Source organism: Microcebus murinus, chromosome 14 (genome assembly GCF_040939455.1).
Source record: "Microcebus murinus isolate Inina chromosome 14, M.murinus_Inina_mat1.0, whole genome shotgun sequence".
NCBI lineage: Eukaryota > Metazoa > Chordata > Mammalia > Primates > Cheirogaleidae > Microcebus > Microcebus murinus.
Window position 1 is genome coordinate 7,291,711 of NC_134117.1, and position 25,934 is coordinate 7,317,644.

Here is a 25,934-nt window from a genome sequence, read left to right on the forward strand (position 1 = left end):
TTCCAACATACACATCTCTCTCTCACTCTCTCTGTCTCTCCCTTTCTCTCCTCTCTTCCTCCCTGAAAAGGGGTTATAGTACCAATTTTTTATTAAGTCAGTATTCAGTTTTCACATCATGGCCATTGTTGAACTGTTATTTATAGCTGGGTCAAATAGTGTACTATACGTACATTTCCTTTCCTGGGCAACTTTTTTTGCTTTTACTGGAGGTAACCATCTTTTTAATGGTTTTCTGGGAACTTCTCACTAATTCTAAAGCTTTCTGGTAGACCTGAAAATCTCTTCCGAACATATCCATACACATCAGCAGTTTACTCTTTCATTTTCTTCCTGCATATATCCCTCTTGGAGCTAGCTGGCCTCTGCTGGCCTCTGAATTGGTTTGTTCCCCAGGCCCATGCGTGGCCCTTATCTCTTCACCATTCCCTTGAGAATTCTCTTCACCTCTCTCTTGAGTTATATTCTGTGTTCCTTAGCTCCCACATCACTCTATTTCCCCCTTTATTTTGGTGGTACGTATCTTTTGGAAATGGAGCTTCGGAGGTACAATTTGGATTCCTTGAATGTATGAGAATGTATTTTGTTGACCTCACTCTTGATTGGGAGTTTGGAAATAATTTTCCCTAAGAATTTTTAACAATTCCCATACCATACAATTCACTCATTCAAAGTGTACAACTCAGTGGTTTTTAGTATATTCCTAAGGTTATGCAGTCGATACTACAGTCAATTTTAGAACATTTTTGTTGTGCCAAAAAGAAATCTCATACCTGTTAGCCCTCAAAATATTGAAGTACTTTTCTATTGCCTCTTTACCTTCAGTGTTGCAATGTAAAGGTCTGGGGGTATTCATACTTCCAAACCTTTGAATCATTATTCCTCAATAAAGGTTTTAGGATTACTCTATATCCCTTGTGCTGAAAACTGCACAATGTTATGCCTTGCTGTAGCTGGCACTTCATGTGATCTTGAAATGTGGAAACTCATATTTTTCAGCTCTGGGAAATTCTGTTTATATTAGCATTATTATTAATCTCAGCTCCATCTTTTTTCCTGCCTACTTTTTTTGGAATTATTATTATTTGTATATTGAATCTCTTGTATTATTTTTTTCTTTATGACTTGAAATGCTAGCCAATCCTTGCCTAGTTACTTCCTGTTTATTCTTCACATCTTATCTTAAATGCCACCCCTCCAGAAATGTCTCTCCCAACTAGCCCTGGACTAAACCAGCTCTCACCTCCCATTTCCAAGCACTCTGTATTTCTCCTTTGAACAATATCACAATTGCAGTTCAATAAGTAGTTGTATAGTTAATTATTGCAATTTCTGTCTTACCCATTGGACTATAAATTCCTTGTGTGTAGGGGCTGGGTTTGCTTTGAACTTCACTGTACGCCAGCGCCCGGCACACTCCCTCTGCCTGGTATTGACAGGTATACAGTACATGAGTAGACAGGCGTGGGTTCTGTGCTAGCATGAGCAAGATTTTTGAGCAAAAGTTTGTGCTGTCTCCAAAGAAAAAGTTTTGGTAAGCAGAGGGACAGGTTAACCTTGTCCAGGAGCTATCCATAACATTTGAAAATAAATTGCCTTCAAATACGTTGGAAACACCACTTTCTGTTCGTTGAACAGCTATTTGCGGTAGGCGTCTGTCAGGTAACTGAGCCTCATTTTGGAAAACTGTAGCTGCCACCTTTTTTGTTGGTCACGGATTTGTTTCTGAATCCTTCCTGTTCTTTTAGGAAAATGAACAGGAATATGTTGAAGAAGCCTGTATTGTGTGATCTTCATTGTGGGATTTAAAATGTCCTAAGCCCTGAAAGTTCTGTGCCTTAGTTTTTTCCACTGATAGATTGCCAATGACATTTGCCCCTTCTTCAAAATAGTTTTGAGCAAATCTAATGGAGAATTACTACCTTATTATATGAATTGTTTAGAATGGGGTTTCTCAACCTCAGCGCACTTGGCATCTGGGTGGATAATTCTTTGCTATGGGAGTCTGCCCTGTGAATTTTAGGATGTCAGCAGCATCCTTGGCCGATGCCCCCAGTTGTAGCATCCTACACAATGTGTTCAGACATTGTCAAATTTCCCCTGGGGGACAAAGTCACCCCCAACTGAGAACCCTTTCTGTGGGTGCAGACATGGAGTCTCTTCTCAGTCAAATGCAATATAATATTCGCCCAGGGCCTTGCTGACATGTGGGGAAATTGACATGCCACAGGAACCTACTCCTGTGGTTGGTGGGATGGTCACAGGAGCATATGGACCCTTGGGCTGGAATCAGAAAGTTTTCAGAAGTCTCCAGCGGCCCATAGTGTGTCCTGTCGGAAGGGGCATTTTCTTCTAGGGGCATTTTCTTTCCTCTCAAATTATGTTTTTTGAAAGTCTGTTTAATGAATGCGTGATAGTGACAAACTCATCATTTTTTATTATCTGACTTTTTTTCATGCTCATTCTTGAAATACCATTTTCAGAGTGATAATTTTTCTTTTAATCCATTGAATATATCAATCCACTGTCTCATGGCTTTAATTATTGCCCTTGAGCAGTCTGCTGTCAGTCCATAATTCATTCATTTGTAAATGTTTTTCTTTCTGGTTGCCTTTAATATTTTCTCTTTGTCTTTGACATATTGCAGATTGACTACAGTGTGGTTAGTTATGGATTCTTCATATTTGTCCTACTTGATATTCATTGTTCTTCCTGAATCTGTGGATTCATACCTTTTGTTTATTCTGGAAGATTTTCAGCCATTTCTTTTCCAAATGTTGTCTTCCCTTTCTTCTATTTGACTTCTCTTGGCAACTCTGACCAGGCATACATTAGACTTTTTTGGTTTGCAATCCTCTTCTCTTTCAAATTTTTTATCTTCTAGTCTTTCTATGCTGTGTTCTTGGTGACCATTTCAGCTCTATATTACAATTTACTCATTCTCTCTTCAGTTATTTCTAGTTAGCTCTTTGAATCAATCTGTATATTTAATGTCACTGAATTTTTATTTCTAAAAAGTTATATTTGGTTCTTTTTCAAATCTGCTTGGTCATTTTATAGTCTCGTTTCATTTTGATTTTTTAAATTTTATATTTAATTTCTTTAAACATACTATATATAAAAGGGGTGAAAAACAAGACTTCTGGGTCTGGACTGCTTAGTTTTGAGTTCTGATTTTACCACTTACAAATTTAATAACCTTGAGCTTCTTTTTACATTAGTAATTAGGAATAATAATAGTGCCTATGCTATAGGGGTGTCATGAGGGAAAAGTGGCTTAATACAGCAGTCCCCCTTATCCACTGGGCATACATTTCAAGGCCCCCACTGGACACGTGAAACCATAGATAATAGTGAACTCGATTGCCATCAATCAGAACATGTTTGTGTCCATGTCCTTCATCCACAAATTTAATGCCTTTTCCATTTTCACTAAGTAATTGTCACATACTATGGCCGTAACTTTTGCCATCTGAAGTGCAACAGCAAAACTAGCATGAATTTTTTTCCTTTTTCACAATGTCATGAGTAGATTTATTCTTACTGTAGATCTTAGCAAGCTCAGCATACACTATTTTTTTCTTTTTTTATTAAGTTGAGAACTTTCACCTTTTCACTTAAAGGAAGCACTGTAAAGCTTCTCTTTGGAATATCTGAATTGCCAGCATCATTGCTTCTTGTGCTTTGGGGCCATTATTAAGTAAAATAAAGGTTACTTGAACACGGGCACTGTGATACGATGGCAGTTGATCTGATAACCAAGATGGCAACTAAGTGACTCCTGGGCAGGTGGCCCATACAGTGTGGAGCTGCTGGACAAAGGGGCGATTCACGTCCTGGGTGGGATGGAGTAGGACAGTGTGAGGTTTTATTTTGCTACTTACAATGGTACATCATTTAAAACTCATGAGTTGTTTATTTCTGGAATTTTCCACTTAATATCTTCAGGCTGTGGTTACTGCAGGTAACTGAAACTGTGCAAAAGGAAACCATGGATAAGGGGAGGACTACAGTATTTGCAAAGGGCTTACAAAGGCACTGGGGTGTGCTAGGTACTATATAAATCTTTGATAAAGGATATTTTAAAAACATGAGAATTCTAAAATCTGAAGTTCTTTGGGATCTAAATTTGTTGCTTTTTGTTTCTGCTGCCTTTTTGTCATGGAGAATGTTTTCTAGTGTGCTTAATGATTGTTTAAAATTGTGAGCTCCTACATGGTTGAACCTAATGAACTCTCCAAGAGCCTAAATAGAAGACTTTTCTTTTGAAGTGATTCATGTGTGCTTCTCCTGGGAGCCAGGGGACAGGACTATTCTGAAACTTTTTTTAACCCCTTTTGAGCATCCTGGAAAAGTCCTGAGTTCCATTTCAGTAGCTTTTGATGGTCCTCAGGTTTAGTGCTGAGCACTGCTGGGTGCATTTCCCTCTGGCATCCCTGGCTTTTTAGTTTGCACACAGCTCACTCTTCTTGTTTCCAGCTCACAGCTGTTTCTTCCCCCCTGGGAGATTTCCTTTACTTGCTTGCAAACCCACTAATGGCTTAAAGCATTGTTTGTTTTAATGTCACCAGAACCTTGCTGCACTGTATTGGAAGGCTCCATAAGCATTTACTCTGCCATTCTACAGTTGGTGGATATTTGTTTTTATTTAAACCAAATTAACATCACATAGTAAAATGTCTGAATGTGTTCCAGCATTTTCTTTTGTGGCCCACCTCCTCTGTTTTCCTGATTTGAAGGAAGGCTGGATTGAAGGGGAGTGTGGTCATACCATACAAGGGTATTTTGTTTTGTTTTTAATTTTTTTTAAGTAGAGGGAGCTGGGTAGAGTCCAGAGCAGCCTCTCCCTCCTCTGCAGTCAAGACGTGTTTGACATAAACTCTTTTTACTTGGGCTGTGTTGCTAGGCATCAAAACTTCCAGGTGCAGAGGATTCAATGTCAAGGTGGTTTTGTGATGTGGAATGATCTCTCTGAGGGAAGCAGAAAAAAGCCGCCACAGAGCTGTGATTTACAAACCTTCCCTGAAGATGAGCAGACCAGGAAGGAGGGACGTTAAAGTTCCAGTCTTCAGGGATCTCTCATAAAAACGGATGTGGTGTCACAAAAGAAGAAAACATGCAGTTTTTATGTTAGATAAGGACTAAATGTGTTCACCACCTGCCTCGCCTCCTTCACCCTCCTGGGCCACAAAGCTGTGCCCTGTCCCGGCAGCTGGTCATCACAACAGGTGATCACACTTGTTGGAATTTCCACTTTACATCTGTTTCTCCCCCGTTAACCTTAGTAAAGGCATCGTGTATGATTTTCCTTTGTATTCTCAAAGGCTAGCATGATACTTGCCCTGTAGTAGTTGCAGGGTTAGGAGCAGGACTTAACATGTTCCACAAGGCTTTAACCTTTCCACGTGGGTAGGACTTATTGGCAAATATCTTTCCTATCACCCAGAATTATCAACCTTCTTAATTTTAATGAAGATTTCATTAATTGTTCATTTCTTTGTGGCTATGACAGATTACTCCCATTACTAGGGCACAGAGGGCTCAGCTTGAAGACCTTCTCCCTGGCAGCGTCTGGAGGGAGCATCTGAATTATGTCACAGCTCAACTAACAGTCCTATATGTTGGTACGGCATTTGACCGTGTATTAATTATGATAGTATTATTCTTTTTTATTTTTTTAAGACAGGGTCTCACTCTGTTGCCCGGACTAGAGTGCAGAGATATGATCATAGGTCACTGCAGCCTCAAACTGTTTGGCTCAAGGGATCCTCCTGCCTCAACCTCCCAAGTAGCTGGGATGCCCAAGTAGGTGCTTGGCACTAATTAAAACGATGTTTTTTTTGTAGAAACACGGTCCTATTATGTTGTCCAGGCTGATCTCAAACTCCTAGCTTCTAGCAATCCTCCAACCTTGGCCTCCCAAAGTGCTGAGATTATAGGCATGAGCCACTGTGCCTGGCCTTGATAGTATCATTCTTATTTATAGGTCATATTTATACTTATGGGGCGGTTACTACGTGCCAGCAGGCCCTGTGCTCAGGCTCTGTGCGCATTACCTCATTCAATCCTCACTCACTGTACAGGGAGGTAGAGTTGTTACCTTATCTGACAGCTGGGGCTCGGTGGTCACGTGACTCACAGGTTGCAGCTAATAAGTGGAAGAACTAGAATTTCAGTTTGTTCTTCTTGCCGTTGAAGCCTGAGGGCTCAACCTGTATGCTATAACATCTCCCAATTTGTGCATTAATATATAACCTCCTTGCAGGTAATTTTATTATTTTCAAAAGGCTAGGTAGCTTGTCAAGCTTATATAGTCGATAAACAACAAAGCTAGATTCAAGCTAAAATGGTTAGTACTCATTTTTCTGTTTGTACTCTTATTGTACATGTCCTAAACACCACCACAGTGGTTTCAGAATGTCTCAGAATCAAATAAAATCAAATTGCACATTTACTTAACATCACAACAGTAGTTTCAGTAATGCCTCAGAATCCAATAAAATAAAAATTTGAAAGTGCAGAAAGAAAATAAATGTCAATCTAGAATTCCCAACAAAAATATCATTCAAAAATGAAGATTAAATAAAGCCATATTCAGACAATAGAAACTGAAAAAATGTATTGCTAGCATACTTGCTTTAAAAGAAACATCAAAGGGAATGTTTCAAACAGAAAGAAAATGGTCCCAGATGGAAACATGGAAATGCAAAAATAAATGAAGAGTACTAGAAAGGTACATAAGTAGGTTTATAAATATCAACTGTACAAAACAATTATAGGAATGTCTTATGAAATTTAAAATTTACAGAGAATTAAAAATGAATCCCAAAATACTACAAAAGCCAGAGGAGTAAATGGACTTAAAAGTATTATAAGATTCTAACATCATCATGGAGGTAGTAGAAACTATCATTTGAATATTACTGCCATATCTCAAGGGTGTATACTGAAGTCTTCAGGGTAATTATGCAAAGAATAGTGTGAGTATGTAACTAATAAGTTAATAAATAGAGAGTAGAATAATCAAAATTTGATTGTTTAGTGTTGCTCTCTTTGTGGAACGTTGTACCCAACAATTACAGAACTGACACTGTTGTGTTGTTTCCAAGTGCAGGTGGAACAGCTGCCAGAATTGACCACGTGCTCAGCTGCGAATTAAATCTCAACAAAAGCCCAAGGGTTGACATGATTCAGATATGTTCTCTGTCCACAGTGGAATTAAACTAGAAATCAGTAGTAAAAAAAGCTAGATACTATCCAGTACCTAGACATCAAACAAATACACTTGTAAATAGTTCATGACCAAAGAAGAAGTCACAACAGGAATTAATATTTTGAACTGAATGATGAAGATGTGACTTATCAAAATTTATGGCATGAAGCTAAAACAGTGCTCAGAGGGAAATTTATAACCTAAATGCTATATTAAAAAAGAAGAAAAATTTAAAATTAGTGGTATTAAGAAGCTATACAGAACGAAATAGTAAGTCAAACCTAAAGAATGCATCAGGAAGGAAATAAAAAGATAAGAGTAGAAACTAACAAAGGATTAGTTTGAGTCTTAGGAAACCACTGATGTTCAGCCATTTTGATCTATCAAAATGGTAGTTGAATATGGTTCAATCTAATAGGAAGCAAATATTTAATAATAAACAAAGGCAAAAGTTGGTTTTTTGAAAAGATTAATAAAATTATTGTTATTAATAATGACAAGGGTGATCAGGAAGAAAGGAAAATAAGAACTGCCACTATTACGATTGGAAAAGGGAGCATCACTAAAAGTCTTAGAGACGTCAAAATGATAGTAAATTGATACCAAGAACAGTTTTATGCCAAAAAATTAAATATCACTGAAATGCAGTCATTCTTCAAAAAACACCAAAGTTACCAAAACTGACAGAAGAAGAAATAGAAAGTCTGAGTAGTCCAATATCTACTGAAATGTCAGTTCATTATTAAAAATTGTCCCATGAAAAAACTCCCATTTTCAGAAAGTTTGATTGAGTTATTACAAACATTTAAGGGAGGGACAGCACTTTTGTTTTTTAATTCAGAGGATGTAAAATGGGGGGACTTTTCCAACTACGAGTCTGGCATAACCTTGACGCCGTAATTACAGGCAATGATACGAACTGCCAAAGACAAAACTAAGCCTGAGACAAAGTGAACAAAGCCTTCATACCGTGACAAGGAGACCCGTCTGTGGTCATCACACTTCCCTTGGCAGCAGGTCAAAGGTGATAGCAAGGAGAGTCAGTTTTGCAGAGCAAACGGAGGAAACACCAAGTCTCTGGTTGGTGGGCATTCCATTACAGTGGAATTTTTGGAAGCAGAGGAGACTCTCTAATTGGTCTTCAGGTACTTTTGACCACCCTTGGTGGACTTCAAGGGTGCTGGCCCCCTGCTGCCTGGCAGAGGAAATTCCACCCCATTAAATGGCCTACAAAGCCCACCACGCCCCTGCCCCTGCTCCCTGCTCCCTGCACCCCTCTCTGTTGGGAACATTAGCTTTCTTTCGTGTCCTCCAAAGTTCCACCATCTCTTCTTCCTCAGTCTAGGAGATGCATGTACTCCAGTGGAGGATAAAGACACTATCTGATAATTCCAGAAAGGAGCATAAACTTACAAACTGAATTATACTATGAAAGAAAGGAACACACAAGAAAAGAAACTGGCTAGATTAGAGGGTTAGGACAGGCTTTTTGATCCAGTTTGAGGTCTGAATAATTTAATGGCAAACAGGAGATGGGAAAGGAGGAATTGTGCAGGCAGACAGATGGAACAGTATGTGCAAAATCCCTGAGGCAGGAGAGAGTATAATCAGTATCAGGAATTGAAAGAAAGAACACAGAGAACAGGAGGTAAGCAACAGTCTTGTAGAGAGCAGCAGTCCCCAACCTTTGGCACCAGGGACCATATTCAGTCCATGGACCGGGGTGGGCAGGGCATGGTTTCAGGGTGATTCAAGTGCATTATATGGATTGTGCACTTTATTTCTATTATTACTATATTGTAATATATGATGAAATAATTATACAACTCAACATAGGTTGGGAACCTCTGTTGTAGAACATGATGAAGATCTTGTTCTTAATAATAAGAGAATACTTAATATAAGAATACTTAAAATAAGAGATATGTCAAGCTGGGGTGACATGGTAATATTTCATTAGAAAAGGAGCCTCTGGCTGCAGGGTAGACTGGGGAGCAGTTGACATGCCAGGGGGCCATTGTGAGGGAACTGCGATAGTCCTGGCCTTGGAGAACGAGCTGGGGTATTGGCAGTGGGGGTGGACAGAGCTGGATACATTCTAGAAAAATGCAGGAGTTAGAATTGATAGAAGCTGGTGATGGATTGACAGGGACGACTGGAATTTTGGCCTCCCTGGGTGGATGGCAGAACCCTTTGAGGCAGGGACGCTGGTAGACCACCATGCCAAAGGTGCAGAGTGAAGACACAAATGAATCCATTGGTTCGAGGCAGGTGACATTTGGGATGCCACTGAGACGTTAAGGGGAGGGGTGGAATAGGCAGGAGGGCCCGTAGCCTTTAGTTCAGAAGAGCCTGAGCCATAGTAACAACTAATTTCCATTCAAATATAAGTAGTGGATTTGTTCGTATTTTAAGTTTAAGGTATTGTTACTTGGCTTTCATTTTCTTTTCTTTTTTTCTCCCTCTCCTTTTCTTTGGAGAACTTACTTTAATTTTTCCTTCTACCCTCTTTTACTGTCTGTGCGCTTCTTTCGACAGAGCAGTTTCCTAAATCCGCCCTAGCAGGTATTCGGACAAAGCGGGTGGGGAGGAGAGAGATGAGGAGAAGGTGTGAGATGAGGGTTTGTCTCCAAGCATGCATAAAAGCGCCTAAGAATAATTTTCCTGACATGGCAATGAGATGACCCAGAATGAGTAGAACCAGCTGCCCTTTCTAAGTAAACTTTTCTGGGCGGTGCTGATTCCAGCTGGAAACCCAAAACCTTATTGGGGTAGATCGCAATCCTGGGGCCAAGCAGACTCACCAGTAGGAGGAGGATTCCAAATGTTTTAACAGGCAGAATTTTCTAGAAGACTTGTAAATTGGTGCTTAGTTCCAATATTTTAAAAATTGAAAGGTGGGGGAGGGTAACTCAGGAAGGCTTTTCTATATGGCTTAATAATTAATGTTATAAAAAACCAAGGCAGAGAGAAAAAAAAATGTATCTTCCCCATGAAGGTTGGGTTTTTTTTTTTTCTTTGCCAAGCTTATCCGATTGCTCTCCACTGTGGGGAGTCGAATTGGGGCTGTTGTACCCCAGCAGTTTCTGTGCAGCGGGACGTGATGACAGGGCTTGGCTTTGGGTCCAGCCGTCACTGGCTTCTTCCTGGGGTGGGGACTGTCTTCCTGGCTGTGACAGACAAGGAGAAAACCGATGTATCTTAGCGACACAAGATGTTATTATTTTTGTGTTTGGAGGGATCTAGTCTTTTGCACTCCCAAATAAGTTTCCTAGCTGAAATTTCTAGACCAATTTTCAACCTTTACTGAGACTATTTTTCTACAGGGGACTCCATTAAGCTTCTAATGGTGCGATGTGACTTCTAAACACATAAATAATTGTGTACCTTTGTGTGTGTGCTTCCTAGAGGCTAGTTATTGTCCTAAGTGCTTACGAAGTATTAAGCCACTTAAAGCTCACATCAATTCTGTATGGCTGGTTCTTGTGTGATTCCCATTTTATGGATGGATAAACAGTGGGTCAGTTACTCGGCCAAGTTCACACAGCAGGTGCGTGTCCCGGAGCCAGGGTCTCACCCAGTGCTGTTGGCGCCTGGTTCCTGCTCTCCTCCACGCTACACCTCTGCACGGAAGAGATAAACATGTTAAAGTGTGTAGTCCCAATGATGTTTTGTTTTCTTGCAGGAGTGACTGGGTGACATCCTACAAGGTCATGGTGAGCAATGACAGCCATACCTGGGTCACTGTTAAGAATGGATCTGGAGACATGGTGAGTCTCTTCTTCCCACTGACTGTGCACTTGGTGCCTGGCTATGCGAGGCTCTGCAAAGGGAGGCAATGTGTGACTCGTCCCTTGGAGGTTTGCTTATTCTGTGTTGACTCAAACCTCCTGTGAGAGTCTGATGGATGGAGACCCGCTTCCCATTCCCTGGAGCTCAGTGGCCACATAAAATTCAGCCTTTATTTACTCCAATAAAAGAGCTGCTGGGATGCAGCCTCTTGCATCATGCACAAGTTGGCCCTGGAAGGTACATGCATTGGGCCGGTGCGGCCCTGCAGCTGTACATAATGGTTTCCTAACTTGCTTTAATGACCTTGATCTTTTAGCTGCATGATTGGCTCCAGCTTAATCAGTTCTGATCCTGCCACTTTCTTCCTCTGATGCTGAAGTGCACGTTCTTAGCGTGGCATCCAATGTCTTACACGTCTGACTACATGTATAGCCTGCCTTGTCAGCCTTCGTCCTCATTCTTACCCCGCGTGCACAGTCCTGGGGGCCAAAGTGAGCCAGCCGCCCTCTGCCTGTGAATCCTGTCTCTGGGCTTCTGCAACCATTGCTGTCAGTTTTGCCTAGAACCCCTCTCATCCCAACAGATCCAAATAGTTTTCCCTCTGCGCCAGTTCAAACAGCACCTTCTTTCCCCAGCGCTTAGCCTGGTCCCCTCCTGGAATCTCAGAGCTCTCTGGCTGTCCCTCTGCCATGACATGAACAGATTTCCCCTACAACGTAGAATCACCAATGCTCCTTCCCCTACCGCATGCGCCAGCTAGACAGAGGCTCCCTGCGGGCAGGGCCAGGCCGATCCTCTTCTCTCCCCAGTGCCCAGCACAGGAGAGGTTCCCTCAGCATTGAAGCGGACCACTGCTCTTTGATCCGTTGATAAGCAAGCTCTGAAACTCTCCTTTCCCCCCTTGGGCACAAACAGATCTTCGAAGGAAACACTGAGAAGGAGATCCCCGTCCTCAACGAGCTGCCGGTCCCCATGGTGGCCCGCTACCTTCGCGTCAACCCGCGCTCCTGGTTCGACAACGGGAGCATCTGTCTGAGGATGGAGATCCTGGGCTGCCCGCTGCCGGGTGAGTCTGCCCTCCTGTCCTCCCTGCAGCGCAGGAGGCAGGGGCCAGCCGCGGCGCGTGAAAGCAAACCCAGCCGCCGTTCTCTCGTGGGAAAACATAATACGTGTCTATTGTAGAATATTTAGAAAACATCGGTGGCCAAAGAGAAAATAACATTTCGGGTGCTCCCACTCGGAAGCGCTGCGAGTGTTTGGGGAGCTGAAGGCCCTTGCCGAGTGGTTCCCTGCCTGCCGCAGCGTCAAGGTGGTGCGGGCCACTCAGAAGCGAGCACAAAAGAACTGCGTGAATATCGGGGGACGCATTTATTTGTTGTTGACAGATCCCACTACGTTGGGCAGCGACAGTGGGGCAGGAGGAGGTAGATGTTCCTTTTAAACTCGACTGTTTTTTGCATGGTCTTTTTTTTATTTAAATAGCTCCGCTTGGATGCCTTTGCCTTTGGGTAAATGCTCGCTCTATTAGGTTGCATTCCCTTGCCCTGTTTTTGCATGATGGTATTTGGGCGCAACCTCAGGGGGGCTTAAGGAAAGGGGTTTGAATCCCCGTGTGCCATCCGGGTCCTTGGCACCATCTGCTCGGGACAGGCTGACCTGGTGGGGCTGGTGGCTGGCTCCGTGTGGCCTGTCAGGGGTTGTGGGCTCGTGCCCACGTGGAGCCTGTAGATGCAGCTCTTCCTCTTGACCAGACGTCTCCGGGGAAGGCAGGTGGCCCCGAGAGCACCTGCAGCAGCTCACGGCGGCCTGCAGAGACTTCCGCACGCCCGTCCACCCACAGCGAGCCCATGGGGACACGGGGCACAGCGGTGGCTCCTGCCTCTCTCACTCTCCCCTCCGGTGTGGCCTCCTGCTCTGCCCAGCGTGCCGTGCGGCCTGGCCCTGGCCCTGCCAGCACCTCCTGGGGGCAGGGGACCAGCTCTGGTGCTATTTCTGTAGTTACTCCCCCTACACTGTGTTTTTGAAGCATATTAAAAGTCATTTCATTGTTTTTTTCTCAACCCCATGCTATTCATGATCTTGCTTTGGCAAGCATGGATTTTTACAACACAAACCTTGTATTGGTGAGAAAGACGGACCCATCTCCCTACCTACCTACCCTCACTCCAGGAGGATTTTTGTTTTGTATCTGTTTGTACTTACTGGATCGCGGATTTTTTTTTCATGTCATTAAAACCATTAGAGACCATCTGTCCCATGGATGCCTTCTAGCCTAGTCCGTGGACAAAAATCTCACAATTGCAATCTGCCTCATGTAGTTGGAAATTCAGTTGTTTCCAATATTTTGATTCTGTAAACAACCTCGCAGTGAACACTCTTATTTCTTCTTATTTCTCTGCCATTGTTCTGTGTGTGTGTCCTCGGTTATTTCCTGAAATTAGATGATGACAGGTAGGATTGCTGGCGCAAAGAATGTGCACAATTTCAAGGCTGATTTAGAGAGTGCTGAAGCCCTGCGGGGTTTGGGATTTGTGTCCTTCCATGGCTGGTCAGTGCTGGAACTGCAGCCACAGGCCCAGCCCCTGCTCTCCTCGGCTCTCCCAGCAATGGGCATCCGTGGGCACAGACGTCCCCGGTGCCCGCAGGGAGGGCTCGTGGCTCTGGCCGTCTTTGTGACAGCCCGAGAGCCTTACTCTCCCGTTCTGCTCGGCACAGCCTTGGTCTGCTTGCTTTCAAAAGTAAGGTCACGGTTTTTCTCTGCGGGCAGGAATTCATCTGTTGTTGGTAAAGGGCAAAGGGCAGCCTGGGAGAGTCTCATGAAATAAATATTTCCCTGTGAAGTTATTCTGGGTGGGCGTGCGTTTGAAGATAGGTCCTGGAGGTCCTTTAAACACTCACAAAGGCAGAGTTACACTGTGCAGTCTGAATTCAAGTATGGACTCACAATGGTTCTATTTTCCACCCCCAGATATTTAGGGCCATTTTTCTTCTAGAAGTGACTTAGCCGTCTGCTCTGAGGGGCTCTGGCCGTTCACGCATGCCGCCTGGTGGGGGTCACATCTAAGGACCAAGGGGGCACAGAGGCCCTGAACGAGCCTTCCATGTTGCCCTGGTGCCAGTGAGATTCCTTTATAGAAGGAAATGAGGCCACAGCCAGGGATAGCCCAGCCGGCCCAGCTGCCCAGAGCCAGTGACCTCGTGGTCAGAACACAGCCACCCTGAGAGCTCTTCCCGGAACTCTTCTTTACGAAAAATCCATTTCGCTTTCCGTGTCTCTGCCCCTCCACCCCTACCCTTTCCTTCTGCCTCAGCCTCCCGAGTAGCTGGGACTACAGGCATGTGCCACTATGCCCGGCTAATTTTTTATATATATATATCAGTTGGCCAATTAATTTCTTTCTGTTTATAGTAGAGACGGGGTCTCGCTCTTGCTCAGGCTGGTTTTGAACTCCTGACCTTGAGCAATCCGCCCGCCTCGGCCTCCCAAGAGCTAGGATTACAGGCGTGAGCCACAGCGCCCGGCCTTGAAGTTTTTTATAATGAAACATTCAGGTGAAGACTTATGCTAGCTGACTTAAAGATCAGGGCCTTGCTTTTCGGGGATTTTGCTGCTACAGACAACACTGCAGTGCTCACTGCCTGGTTCTTGAAAGGACCCCGTGAGCTTTGCAGGCAAATGCCCCACAGGGTGATGGGGTTGGTGCCCAGTGTCTTGGGAAATGGCCTTCAAGATAGGCTTAGCAGCATTTATCACGAATGCGTGACTTTGACCTCTCTGGGGGAAGTTGACACCGCCCACCTCCTCTCCCTGGGCTCCGGGGCTAAGTGATTGCCCTCCCTCTGCACAGAGAATCTGGCGATGAGCCGTGTGGAGGTCTATGCACAGGATCCTGTTCTCGCTGGAGCACAGAGCGGGGCAGTGCCCAAGAGTCATTCCTGTGGAACGGCCGGGACCCACTGAAATGCTGGTCTCCTTCCTCCTGGCACGGGTCCCCAGTCCCCGATCATCAGTTCATAACGACTGAAAAGTTATCGTAATTGTGAACCCACCACCTGCCTTGCTGAAATGCACTAATAACATCTCAGCCGGCTCACCCCCCCATCGACATGTGTAAACTGGCAGAAGTACCGGCTGTCACTCCGTGGGGTCACCAGAGGTGCAGAGACTTTCGACATTAGTCTGACTGTGCTCTTCCTGCGTAGGCCTGTCTTCTGTGCCCCAGTCCTGTCTCTGTCGTCCTCTGACTTCCTGTCTCGGCCCTCTGGGTTGGATGTCTGGTGTGTTTAGATAGAGACACTCTCCTGTCAGGTGAGGTGGTGCCTGGCCTTTCAAAACCATGAGCCTCGACTCCCCTGGAAAGCAGAGGAGGCTGCTCTTGTTTCTGTTTTCAGTTTCCCAGCAGCTCTTCCATTTCTGGTCTGTGAACACCGTGAGGACCAGATGGGATCGTGTTTGTGGAGTGCCCGCACGTGGCAAGTCCTCAGCACGTTGTGTTCCCCTCCTTTCCCTGCTTCCTCCCTGTACTGCCCTGGGTTTGCCCGTTGGGCTCCAGGGCTTCCTCGTGTCCGAGGTCACCAGACCCCACGGCTGTGGGTGCGTGTGACAGAAGATAATCCGTCTCTGCTCATCTCCGTTATCTTTGTCCTGGTTTCGCTTTCTGCCCTCTCTGCGTGTGACTTGCTGGTGGGGCTAAACCTCTACTTCTCCAGGAACGAGGATGCCAAGGCCTCTCCCCCAGGTCTCCCCCGTACAGAAGACTCTGGGATTTGAGGCTGAGGGGGCAGGTCACATGGGGAGCCACAGACTTCTCTCCTGCCTCGTCTCAAACTCTGGCCTGGGCTCGCCGCACAGCAGGAAGCCCCCTTCTCCCCGTCCAGAAGCAGCTCGGCTCGGGGAGACGGGCGGTCCTCTCCCAGTGGGCTTTTGTGCAGTGCTCGCCACGACTGACCGCGCTGGGCCGAATAGTGTCCCTCGGAGTTCCTGTCCCCCCAGAGCCTCAGATGTGGCCTCATGAGGAAATAGAGTCCTTGCAGATATAATCGGTCACGATGAGGTCACGCTGGATTGAGGGGGGCCCTACGTCCTATGACTGGAGTCCTTCAGAAGAACAGAGACCCGGTGCACAGGAAGAACGCCAGGCGGTGGCCGAGGCAGAGACGGAAGTGACGTGGCTGCGAGCCCAGGGGTGCCGGCAGCCACCGGAAGTGGGAGGAGGCAAGGAAGGAGCCTCCTGAGCGCCTTTAGGAAGAGCGCGGCCCTGTGGGTGCCTGGCGTTTGGACTCTGCCCTTCAGAACCCTGGGAGAATAGATTTCTGTTGCTTTAGGCCACCTAGTTCGTGGCACTTTGTCACAGCAGCCAGGGAAGTGAACACTCTGAAGGACGGGAAGATGCAAACGGAGTCACGGCTGTCCTCAAGCCTGGGCATCTGGCTTCAGCCCACTGCCCCTCTGCCCTGCCTTCCACTTCCGTTCTGCCGTGGCCTGGGGTGACAGCATCACAGCATCAGGTGGGCCCCTTTCCGAGGGCTCCTGCACCCTTGGAAGTGTTTCTTTTCATAGCTGGCCTTTCCTAAATACCCTGATTGGAACATCCATCCATCCACTCACTCACTCACTCACTCACTCACTCACTCACTCACTCACTCACTCGTTCATTTGTCGAATACTAAGGGAGCCCCTGCTTTGAGGCAGGACCCAGCTGCTGCCCCGGGCTCTCACGGCACTGTAAGGTGAGGGCGACGCGTCTGGCCCGTGGGGCACCTTTCTCCAGCGTGTCATGGTCAGATGAGGTGGCACCAGACCTCACTGGCCGCACCTGTGCCCGCTGCGGCAGACGGCCGCTTGCCCTTGCCGAGTTTACGTAAAGGTGAGATTGCTCTTCCTGGTCCGCTGCCCCGTGTTGATGATCGTGGGACACTACTAAACAGCTATCCTCTCAAACGGCGTCTCTGCTGGCAGCTTCCCTGCCAGTCAGCCTGCAGACCGGCCAAGTGTGTACGCACACATGGCGCGCGCCCTCTTAGGAGCCGCGGGGAGTGGGGGGCTCTAACCAACAGGAATGACCAAGGATCTGGTGGGTCTCTGCCTGGGGGCCACAGCTCCTGTGTTTCTTCTCTTGGCCTTGCTCTGTAGGGACGACCTTGTCATCGGAACAGTTGGATGAGGCTGGGCAAGTGTGACTTTTCATCGGAGAGCCAGCTCCTTGTGGGAGGGGTTCGCTGCTCAGCTGGCACGTGGTCCCGGGCCATCTGTGTTCAGGGGTCTACTGGGCATGCTGGGGCTTAGGGCTCACAGGGCCATAGTGGTGGCCAGTTCCGTGGGTGAGAGGCTGGCCTCGTGGCAGGTAAAGGAAGATCTGCCGTGGCCAGGCACCCCTGCTGTCTTCCCCCGTCCTCAGAGAGCACTTCGTGGCCAGTGATTCTTTTTTTTTTTTAATTATTGAGATGAAATTCTTGTATCTACGATAACTCTTTTAAAGCATATGGTTCGGTGATATTTAGTGTATTATAATGTACAAGCACCAGCTCTCTCTAGTTTCAAACCTTTGTCATGGTCCCTACAAACGCCCTGAATGGTTGTGTAATCACTCCCCAGTCCTGCTCTGCTGGCCCCTGCTCGCCTCTAATCTGCCCTGTGCCTGGATTTGCCTGTTGTGGATGTAGACGCAGCTTCCTGACTGCAGAGGTGGCCCCTGCCCGGCTGAGAGGCCGCCCCTGCTCCAGCTGAGCGACCACTCTGGGAGTCAAAGTCCCAGCCAGGAAGCAGTGGAGGCAAAGCAGAGCAGCCAAGGACCTTGATGCTCTCCCTGAACTCCCAGTGATGGTGTCTGGCCTGGGATCACTGCTGCTCTTGCAAGAAGAGTCCCTTGTAGTGAGCGGTGCTTGATTTAGGAGCCCTGAGCTGTGGCTGGGGTGAGGCTGAGGAGGGTTTGTGGATGGAAAAAAATCTAAGCCCTGAAATATTTGAAAGAAGTTTATTCTGAACCAAATTTGAGGACCATGACCCGGAGCCACTCTCAGGAAGCCGTGAGCAAGTGGGCTCGCTGTGGCTGGGTTACAGTTCAGTTTTATACATTTTCAGAGAGACAAGGGTTACAGGCAAAGTCACAAATCAATATATGAGAGGCATACATTGGTTTGGCCCAAAAAGGTGGGACATCTCGAAGTGGGGGCTTACAGGTTATAGGTGGGTTTAAAGATTCTTTGGCTGGCAATTGGCTGAGAGAGTTAGACTTTATCTAGAAGACCAGAAAGGATATGCTTACTTTAAGATAAGGGTATGAGCACTCTGGGACAGGACAGGAGGACGTTTTAAATTTACAATAGGCACCTGCTAGGATGTTTGAGTTAAGATATTTTAAATTTATGATAGGCATCTGCTAGGATGCTTGAGTTAAGACGGGGGCTTCCTATCTTTTAGGTGATGTTAATGCCATACCTGAATCAGGTTGGGAAGTAAACCGCCGCTTCATTTGGTTAACAAAAGCCGCTTAGTAGGAATTTACCCTTTGTCAGCCTGACCCAGCTGGCTTCCTTAAGCAAGAGTTTTTAGCAAAAGGAAAAGATCAGAGTTCAGTCCTCAGGTTTGACTCTGCCTGGCCAACTTGGGACCTCCTTCCCACCTTCCCTGGATCTCCTCTCCCTGCCCGTCCCTTTCCGTCTGTGTGCGCTTCCACGCGGTCCCTGCAGAGCTCACAGGCCAACTGCTGGGGGACGGGCTGTGGCTGCCTCCATGTCCAGGCCTCCTGCTACTCACACTCAACTCTCCTCCGACCTCCGCTTCCCCCACCCTCCTTCTGAACAGGCCGTGGGTGTGCACAAGGGACCCGGGAATGTCCAGTTGTTCGCTCCCGAGTATGGGGGCGATTCCTGCTGGAGCTGCTCGGAGCCCTGGAGCAGATGCCCAGTGTGGGAAGGAAGGCAGCTGCAAGTGGGGTCTCTGTCTCGAGCTCTCCTGTGTCTCTTGTCTCTTTCTGCCTCTCCTATATCCTTTCTGAAACAGAAGATGAAGCGCGCAGCCTTTGCACAGTGTCCGTGGGTGTGTGCGCTCCGTCCACGAGCCTTGGGCGAGCCCCTTGTCGTTGGGGGCTCCCACCTTTCCCCCTCGTTTCCAGCGTCTCACACGGTTCTGGGCACGTCGCCTGTGCTCAGTGGATGAAGTGCCCAACACGGGGTGGCTCAGAAAAGCAGAAGTTCCTCATTTCCCAGTTCTGGAGGCTCCAAGTCTGAGATGAAGGTGTCAGCGGGGTTGGCTCCGTCCGGGGCCTGTGCGGGAGACTCTGTCCGGGTCTGCCGGGTGCCGCCAGCCTTTGACATTTCTCGGCTCCTAGAGGCGTCACTCCAATCTCTGCCTTCATCTGCAGTGGCCTCCCTGAGTGTCTCTCTGTGTTCGTGTTCCCCCTTTACATGAAGACCCGCCTCAATGACCTCATTTTAACTTCTGTACAAACCTGTCTCCTAATGTAGTCACGTTCTGAAGTGCTGGGGGGTTAGGACTCCAGCATCTTTGCGGGGAGGGGAGGGGACCCAATTCAACCCCTAACAGGACACGATCAGTAGACCAGTTTGGACCAGTTTGTGCAGAGCGGAATGTTCGGATAGCTCTGTCAGGGAAGTGAGGTCGGGAAGGCCGTTTTAGGCTCCACTCCCGGAGTTTCTGTCGCCCCATGTCTAAGGGGCTGCAGGAGGAGCCAGCTGGCTGTCAGGACGGGATGCATAGAACTAACCACCCGAAAGCAGAATGATTTGCCGAAGCTCCATCCGTGAGGATAAAGGCCTCGTAAACTCCTGTCTCAGAGGTCAGAGGTCCTACCTGAATTAACTTAAGAAAAAAAATAAAAGAAATTTTTGACTCAAATAAATGAAAATTCCAGGGGTTGGTCCGACTTTGGCTTGAGGCCAGAATAGGGCTAACATTTTAGGGCTGCCTTGTCGGGGTCAGGGCTCCCTCTCTAGCTGTCTCACAGACTGGCAGGTTGGCCCTGAACACCCCAAATTCACATCCCCCCATCTGAGGGCTCCAGCAGAGAGGGACTGTTTTCCTACAGCTCTGGGACAAAAGTCATCTGATGGGCCCAGCTGGGGCCCCGGGGTCATGTCTGAGCCAGTGACTGTGGCTGCAGGGAGTGTGTTTTAACTCCATCTGAGTCACAGGCTCACACCTGTGCGTGTGGGCACAGCAGTCCCAGCCCAGCCCCTGGGAATGGACTCCCCACAGGAGGAAAAAGGGGACAGAGACTGGCTCAGTCCATGGGCTTTGGGTTTGGTCCTCCCTCACCAAACTCAGGAAAGTGCGGGCTCTTTGTAGGTTCTCTGTAAAACTTAGTCCAGGCAGAATAAATGGACAAGTAAAGAAGTATTTGTTCAAAATGTGGGCAACCGAGAATTGTGCAAAATTCCTATGGTGTTGAGACAGCCCTGGGACCTGTACCCCTATCCTTCAGTCTTGAAGAAGGAAGAATGTCTCCAAATATAGAGCTCCTCTGTACTTGGGGCTGCATTTGCCTTCCATCCTTTTTAACAGCTTTGAAGGTATTACTTGTGTTCCAAAAACAAAAGTCCTTTGGAAAGAAGCCCCTGAGGCTTGGGAGGCATGGAGTAGGTCTCAGGAAACAGCAGGTGGGGAAGTTCAGTGTAAATGAATGCAGAAAATGGGCTTTACCTTCACTTTGAAACTTGCAGGCAGCTTGCCTGAGGCGTGGTCAGCCCTACTCCCAGAGAAAAGCACTTGAGAAATAATTGGAGGCGTTTTGGCTTTGCTCAGTGGCTTTTCCTTTGTGGTCTGGACAGAAGGCCAGTTCTCCCTCCCACAGCATTTCCTTTTCCATGACAGTATTTTGTTTCTAATAGCATTACTGGAAAAATTTGTGAATATTAAAAATTGCATTTTTGGTGTTTGGGGATAGATGTGATTTTTAACTTGTTGCAAGTGGCCTCCATTCTCAAGGACAAAGCCTGTCTTTAAGTGAGCCCCAGCCAGCGAGGGTCAGCTGATGGCATGTGCTGCATGGCTTTTACCCAGTGCTTCTCAAACTTCTGGGCCTGCGGAGTCAGCGGGGCCATGTTGCAGCATGGGCTCTGGTTCCATAGGTTTGGTGTGTCTAGCAAGCTGCCAGTGATACTGGTCTGGGGACCACATTTGGTGGCCTGGAGCAGGCCTTGCTACTCCTCATTCCTCAGGGAGCAAGTGCTCACCCTCCACTGCCCGCCACCACACTGCCACAGCCTCCAGAATGGCCCTGGGAGCCACTGGGGTCAGACAGACAGCGGCATGGCCCCGCATTTCCCGCATGGTCCATAGGGTAGTGGGTTGGCCTTCTAAAGCCCTCTTCCCTATGTTGGAGCTAGTGCTGAGCCTCCGGCAGGACCCAAAGCTTGCGTTTCCAGGAAGGAAAGGTGAGACAGGAACTTATGGCTAAGTCTACATATTCAACAGGTTATAGGAAGAGCTACTGTGGTTCAAGGTTCATAATTTGTAAAGGAGAACTTTTTTTCTCATGAAGGGTTGCAGCCTGCAGGTGCCTTCTTATAGGCTGAGTAGCATAGCCTGGGGCAGAAACCAAGAGCAAGCACTTTTTCAGGGGAGGGGTAACGGGAACAGGAATTTGTGCCCAGCGGGTGGTGGCTGGATATGCATGTTTAATAAGCTATAGGAGGAGTCATGAATATTTGTGAAAGGAGAAACAGGTGCATGTGCAATGGAGTTTCATGTTGCTTCGTAGGACCCACATTCAAAAAATGGCCATGATAGCAGGATCTCAGGGTGGAGTTTCTGGCCCTGTGACATCAAGAGGTGAAGCAGAAGACACAAATTGCCTCTGCGCAGCCTCCGTAGACTGCCCAGAGCCACACCGTGCTTGGTGGTCTCTTATCGGGAAGGAATGCTGGTTAGTTGGGCTGAAACCACAAAAGGGAAGAGCAGCATCAGGTGGCCAGGTGAAATCAGCAGCGGAGCCCTTTCCAAAGGGCTGGTTTCTGCTTAATCCTTAGGGAAGAGAACCTAATGGCAGGTAGCATGGGAGGGGGTATGACAAGGTATGTCTGACTTCCTTTCCTGTTGGGGCTGGGATTTCAGCTTATAAAGTTGCTCTGGGATCCCCTTGGCCAAGAGAGGATCTGTTCAGTAGGCTGGGGTGGGGGGGAGAGGGGCGCTTGGGATTTTATTTTTATATATCCCTATGAATATGCACAAAGGGGGAGCGTGCATGTGTAGTTAGCAAACGTGCATGTTACATAGGTCCCATGTTCACTTTGGGGTGGAGACTGAACATCTGAATGCGTTAAAATTAGGCTGCATTCATCAAGAGGGGAAATGGTGGACGCTGAAGCATCCTGTGCAGCAGAACCAGTCCACGGTCATGGTCAGGAAGGAGCGCCGGTCGGTCGTGTGCATCGGCAGTGAGCGAGTGTTCCGAGAGGGCCGGTTTCTGCTTTGCTCTTAGGAAAGATCCTAATGGCGGTTTGCGAGGGGCAGGGGATGGCGAGCCGTGTCTGACCTCCTGCCTAGTCATAGCTGGGAACTCAGTTTTTAAGACTTCCCTGGAATTGCCTTGGCCAACAGGGACCTGCTCAGTTGGTTGGGGGGCTTGGGATTTTGTCTTTATTTCTCTGAGCCAACGTTAGAAGCTAGAGACGGGGCTGTGCTGTGCCCGCAGTTCCCACGCGAATCGGGCCCCTGGCAGAGACGCCGCGGGTAATAGAATAACGAGAGTGAATTCAAACCCGTATTTCTGTCCCTAGATCCTAACAACTACTATCACCGACGGAACGAAATGACCACCACCGACGACCTGGATTTTAAGCACCACAACTATAAGGAGATGCGCCAGGTAAGACCCAGACCACAGGGTCTCATGCCAGGGATTGTTCGAAAGAGCAACGTATCATGTGCCCGTAACACTTCACTTTTTTTTACCCCAGAAATCAGGATGATGTGTCAGAGACAGGGAACGGAACGGCTGTTTGGTTTGCTGAAGACACACTAAGTGCTTGTCCCTTCAAGGTCTGGGGTTCTGGCGGCCGCAGGGAGGCTTCCTGGCTGGCAAATGGTTGAGACACAGGTTGAATCCGGGTCTTCTGATAGAATCCTCCAGGTGTTAGGAATGACAGTACGTTTTCAGTGCTCACACTGATTTAAGGATGTTGGTCATAGGTGGATTCAAAGAAGAAAAAGGATCTAGAATAGTGCTTAGAGTGATAATAGTGGGAAGTGTTCACGTAGGGCCAAATGCTGTGCTCGGCAGTTTACATACGTGAACGTGTTTAACCCTCCCACAACCCTTGGATGGTAGGGACTGTTGTTAGTTACTCATGGATGGGGAAACTGAGTCATTGAGTGACTATAACACTACCCCTCGTTATTCAGGTGCTCAGAGTTTCAATCGTGGCTGCATATTAGAATCGCCTGGGTGAATTTGTAAGCTTCCCTGTCACTGAGCCCCGGCTTGGGCCAACTAAAGCAGAACCCTTCAGAGAAAAGGGAAAGCACTCTCCTGAGGCTGCCGCGGTCCAGCCGGCTTCAGAACTCCTGCTTGGTTCCTTTAGTAGCTCTTAGTGCCGTCAGAAAGGACAGGCAATCCCAGATGAGAGTTTACCCCGGATTTCATCACAGGAACCCAGCAACTCTGAGTTTTTAATGGCATTTGCGTACCCGATGCAGAAAGGGGAAGACACCACACGTCTGTTAGGACAAGCTAAAAGGCAGTCCCTATGCTGAGCGCGTCGTCTGTGAAACCCTGTTCCGCGCCCAGCCCGGCAGGTACTAGAAAGCGTGGGGAGGCGCTGGCCAACGAGGAGCCCTCAGCTGAGACTCTGAAGAGGCAGAACCAGCAGAAACGTCCTCGTGAATACATCTGCAGAGCGAACACGCGCCATGGGCAATGGACACGGCGCAGAGGGAGGGCTCGCAGGGGCGGAGGGAAGGCAGCAGCCGTCCAGGACAGACGTGAGGGAGGCATCTGAGGGCGGCACAGCCAGGCGGAGCCCCAGGCCCACGGAATGAACAAGCCTGTTCATCTTGGTGAGATTTAACTTGAGACACTCACACGCAGCTTCCAGACACCTGTCAGCACAGACTTAGAGGTGGGATGTGCTAAAGAAATCTTCTCGCTGTCTTGCTCTTCAGAAATCAAGATGACGTGTTTGGACTTGGGGCCTGTGAGTCATCCCTGCTGCTCCACAGTCTCGGCGTTTGTGTGACACTCCACTCGCCATTCCGCCTTACACGGGCGGATTAACTCTGCCTCGCTGCCTGGACATCTCAGGATACCTTTTAAAGCCCAGAAACGAAACCAACATCAACTCAGTGCAATTGATGTCAAAAGCAATAAATCTGAATGCATTTAAGATGAGCAAACTGCACAAGGAGAGTCTAGGGAAATGGTAACTTTGCAGAGTTGTCCAGTGTGGAGAACTGGGCTGTTTTCTTACAAGCAGAGCTCGTGAGCAGTACTTCATTCCACTAGGCAACTCTGATCCCCATGAGGGCTAAGAAGAGCCTTTGGATGGTCAATGCAGCCCCCTCGGGTGACACTAGGGGACACCTCTGAGGTCCCAGAGCTCAGCAGCACTCAGCTGGAAGCTGTCCAGGGGAGCACCCATCAATCCTGAAGAGTGTTCAAGCCAGAAATGGTTTGCCATTTGGATTCCTGTCTCCTACGGATGGGAAGGAAGACAGCATTTTTAGTAATTTGCCCATATGGAGTCTGCTTGGTTACTGTAGACATCTTTCTACCTAGGAAAAAAAAATGGTTCGTTTTTCCTACTATTGAAAGAGACATTGATAATAAACAGAAGAAAGAAACAGGAGCAGGAAGCAAGGAGAGACAATAGAAAACCTATTGCGCTGTGAGAGGAGAGTCGTGAGAGTACGTGTGACTGAGGGCGCCTCCGCGTAAGGCGCTGTTCCAGGCGGAGGGGGCAGTGGGTGGGCGTGGGGGGAGGGTGCGAGGAGGGAGACAGCCCCCACGTGGGCACTGCCAGGTGGAACGAGAGAGTTGTTCCAAGAGAATGCTGAAGACCTCCTAGCGTGTGTCGAGGTTTATGTGTACATTGTCTGCCTCATTTGGGACAACGAAGCCAGTGACCCTGCCATCTTATCACACATCTGTAGTGTGCATGTGATCGATCGGTATATTTGCGGTCGTTACAGTCGGGGGAGATGAGAGGGAGAGGAGCCCCATCTGCTTGGCCGTGGCTGGGGGCTTTGGTTGAGGATGGGGTCAGCTGTCATCTAAGGTGAGTGGCCGTGTGTGGGGAGGCAGAGACAGAAGGGAGGGTGCTGCAAGCAGAGAGGACAGCCAGAGGGAAGGTGTGGTGGCAGGTGTGCTTCTGGCTCAGTTGGCAGTCGGCTGGGAGCAGAGGCTGGACCCAGGTCTGAGGGGCCAGCGGAGGTTCTTAGGGGAGCGGAGCCGTGTCTCCGGAAGTTGTGTGGCGAGCAGGTTGGCGAGTAGTTGGGCCGTGGGCAGCAGGGAGGGGGTGCCGGGTCTGAAGGAGAATGGGCAGAGGCATTTCTGAGGCCGGCTGGCTCTAGGTCACCTGTAGGCGTGAGTCGTGGGGGAGAGAGGGCTCTGGTGTGCTTCTCTGGGGGAGTGGGGTGCCCTTCCCAGAAAAGAAAGAAGTGGAAAGAAAGTAAGAAAAAGGCTAACAACTGACTTTGGTGTGGGGGACAGCACTGTCAGGTCCCAAATGCTCAGGACACACTGACGTGTTGGCGGGGACGTAGCCTGTGAGACAGGCAGAGAGCGGGGTGGGACGGCTGCCAGCCAGTGGTGTTGGGGCAGCCGAGGGTGGCCAGGTTAGTCAGGCTGTGGGGACAGCGGCCGACCTGCCACCTGCTCCGTGCCCAGCCTGACCCTGGGACCTAAAGGCTCGTCCTCCACAGACCCGTGGCTCCAGAGACTCAGCCATTTTCATCTTCTCCCCCATTCGT

The 25,934-nt window shown here is 48.0% G+C and overlaps 1 protein-coding gene across 1 annotated transcript in view; it reads left to right on the forward strand.

Annotated features, from left to right (window-relative positions):
- The window catches only part of CPXM2 (carboxypeptidase X, M14 family member 2), a 105,072-nt gene that overhangs the window by 53,758 nt on the left and 25,380 nt on the right, over positions 1–25,934 (forward strand). The window contains exons 5-7 of the mRNA XM_020280759.2: positions 10,899–10,983; positions 11,921–12,071; positions 22,745–22,833. Coding sequence (XP_020136348.2) covers positions 10,899–10,983; positions 11,921–12,071; positions 22,745–22,833 — 325 coding nt within the window. The remainder of the gene's footprint in view (positions 1–10,898; positions 10,984–11,920; positions 12,072–22,744; positions 22,834–25,934) is intronic.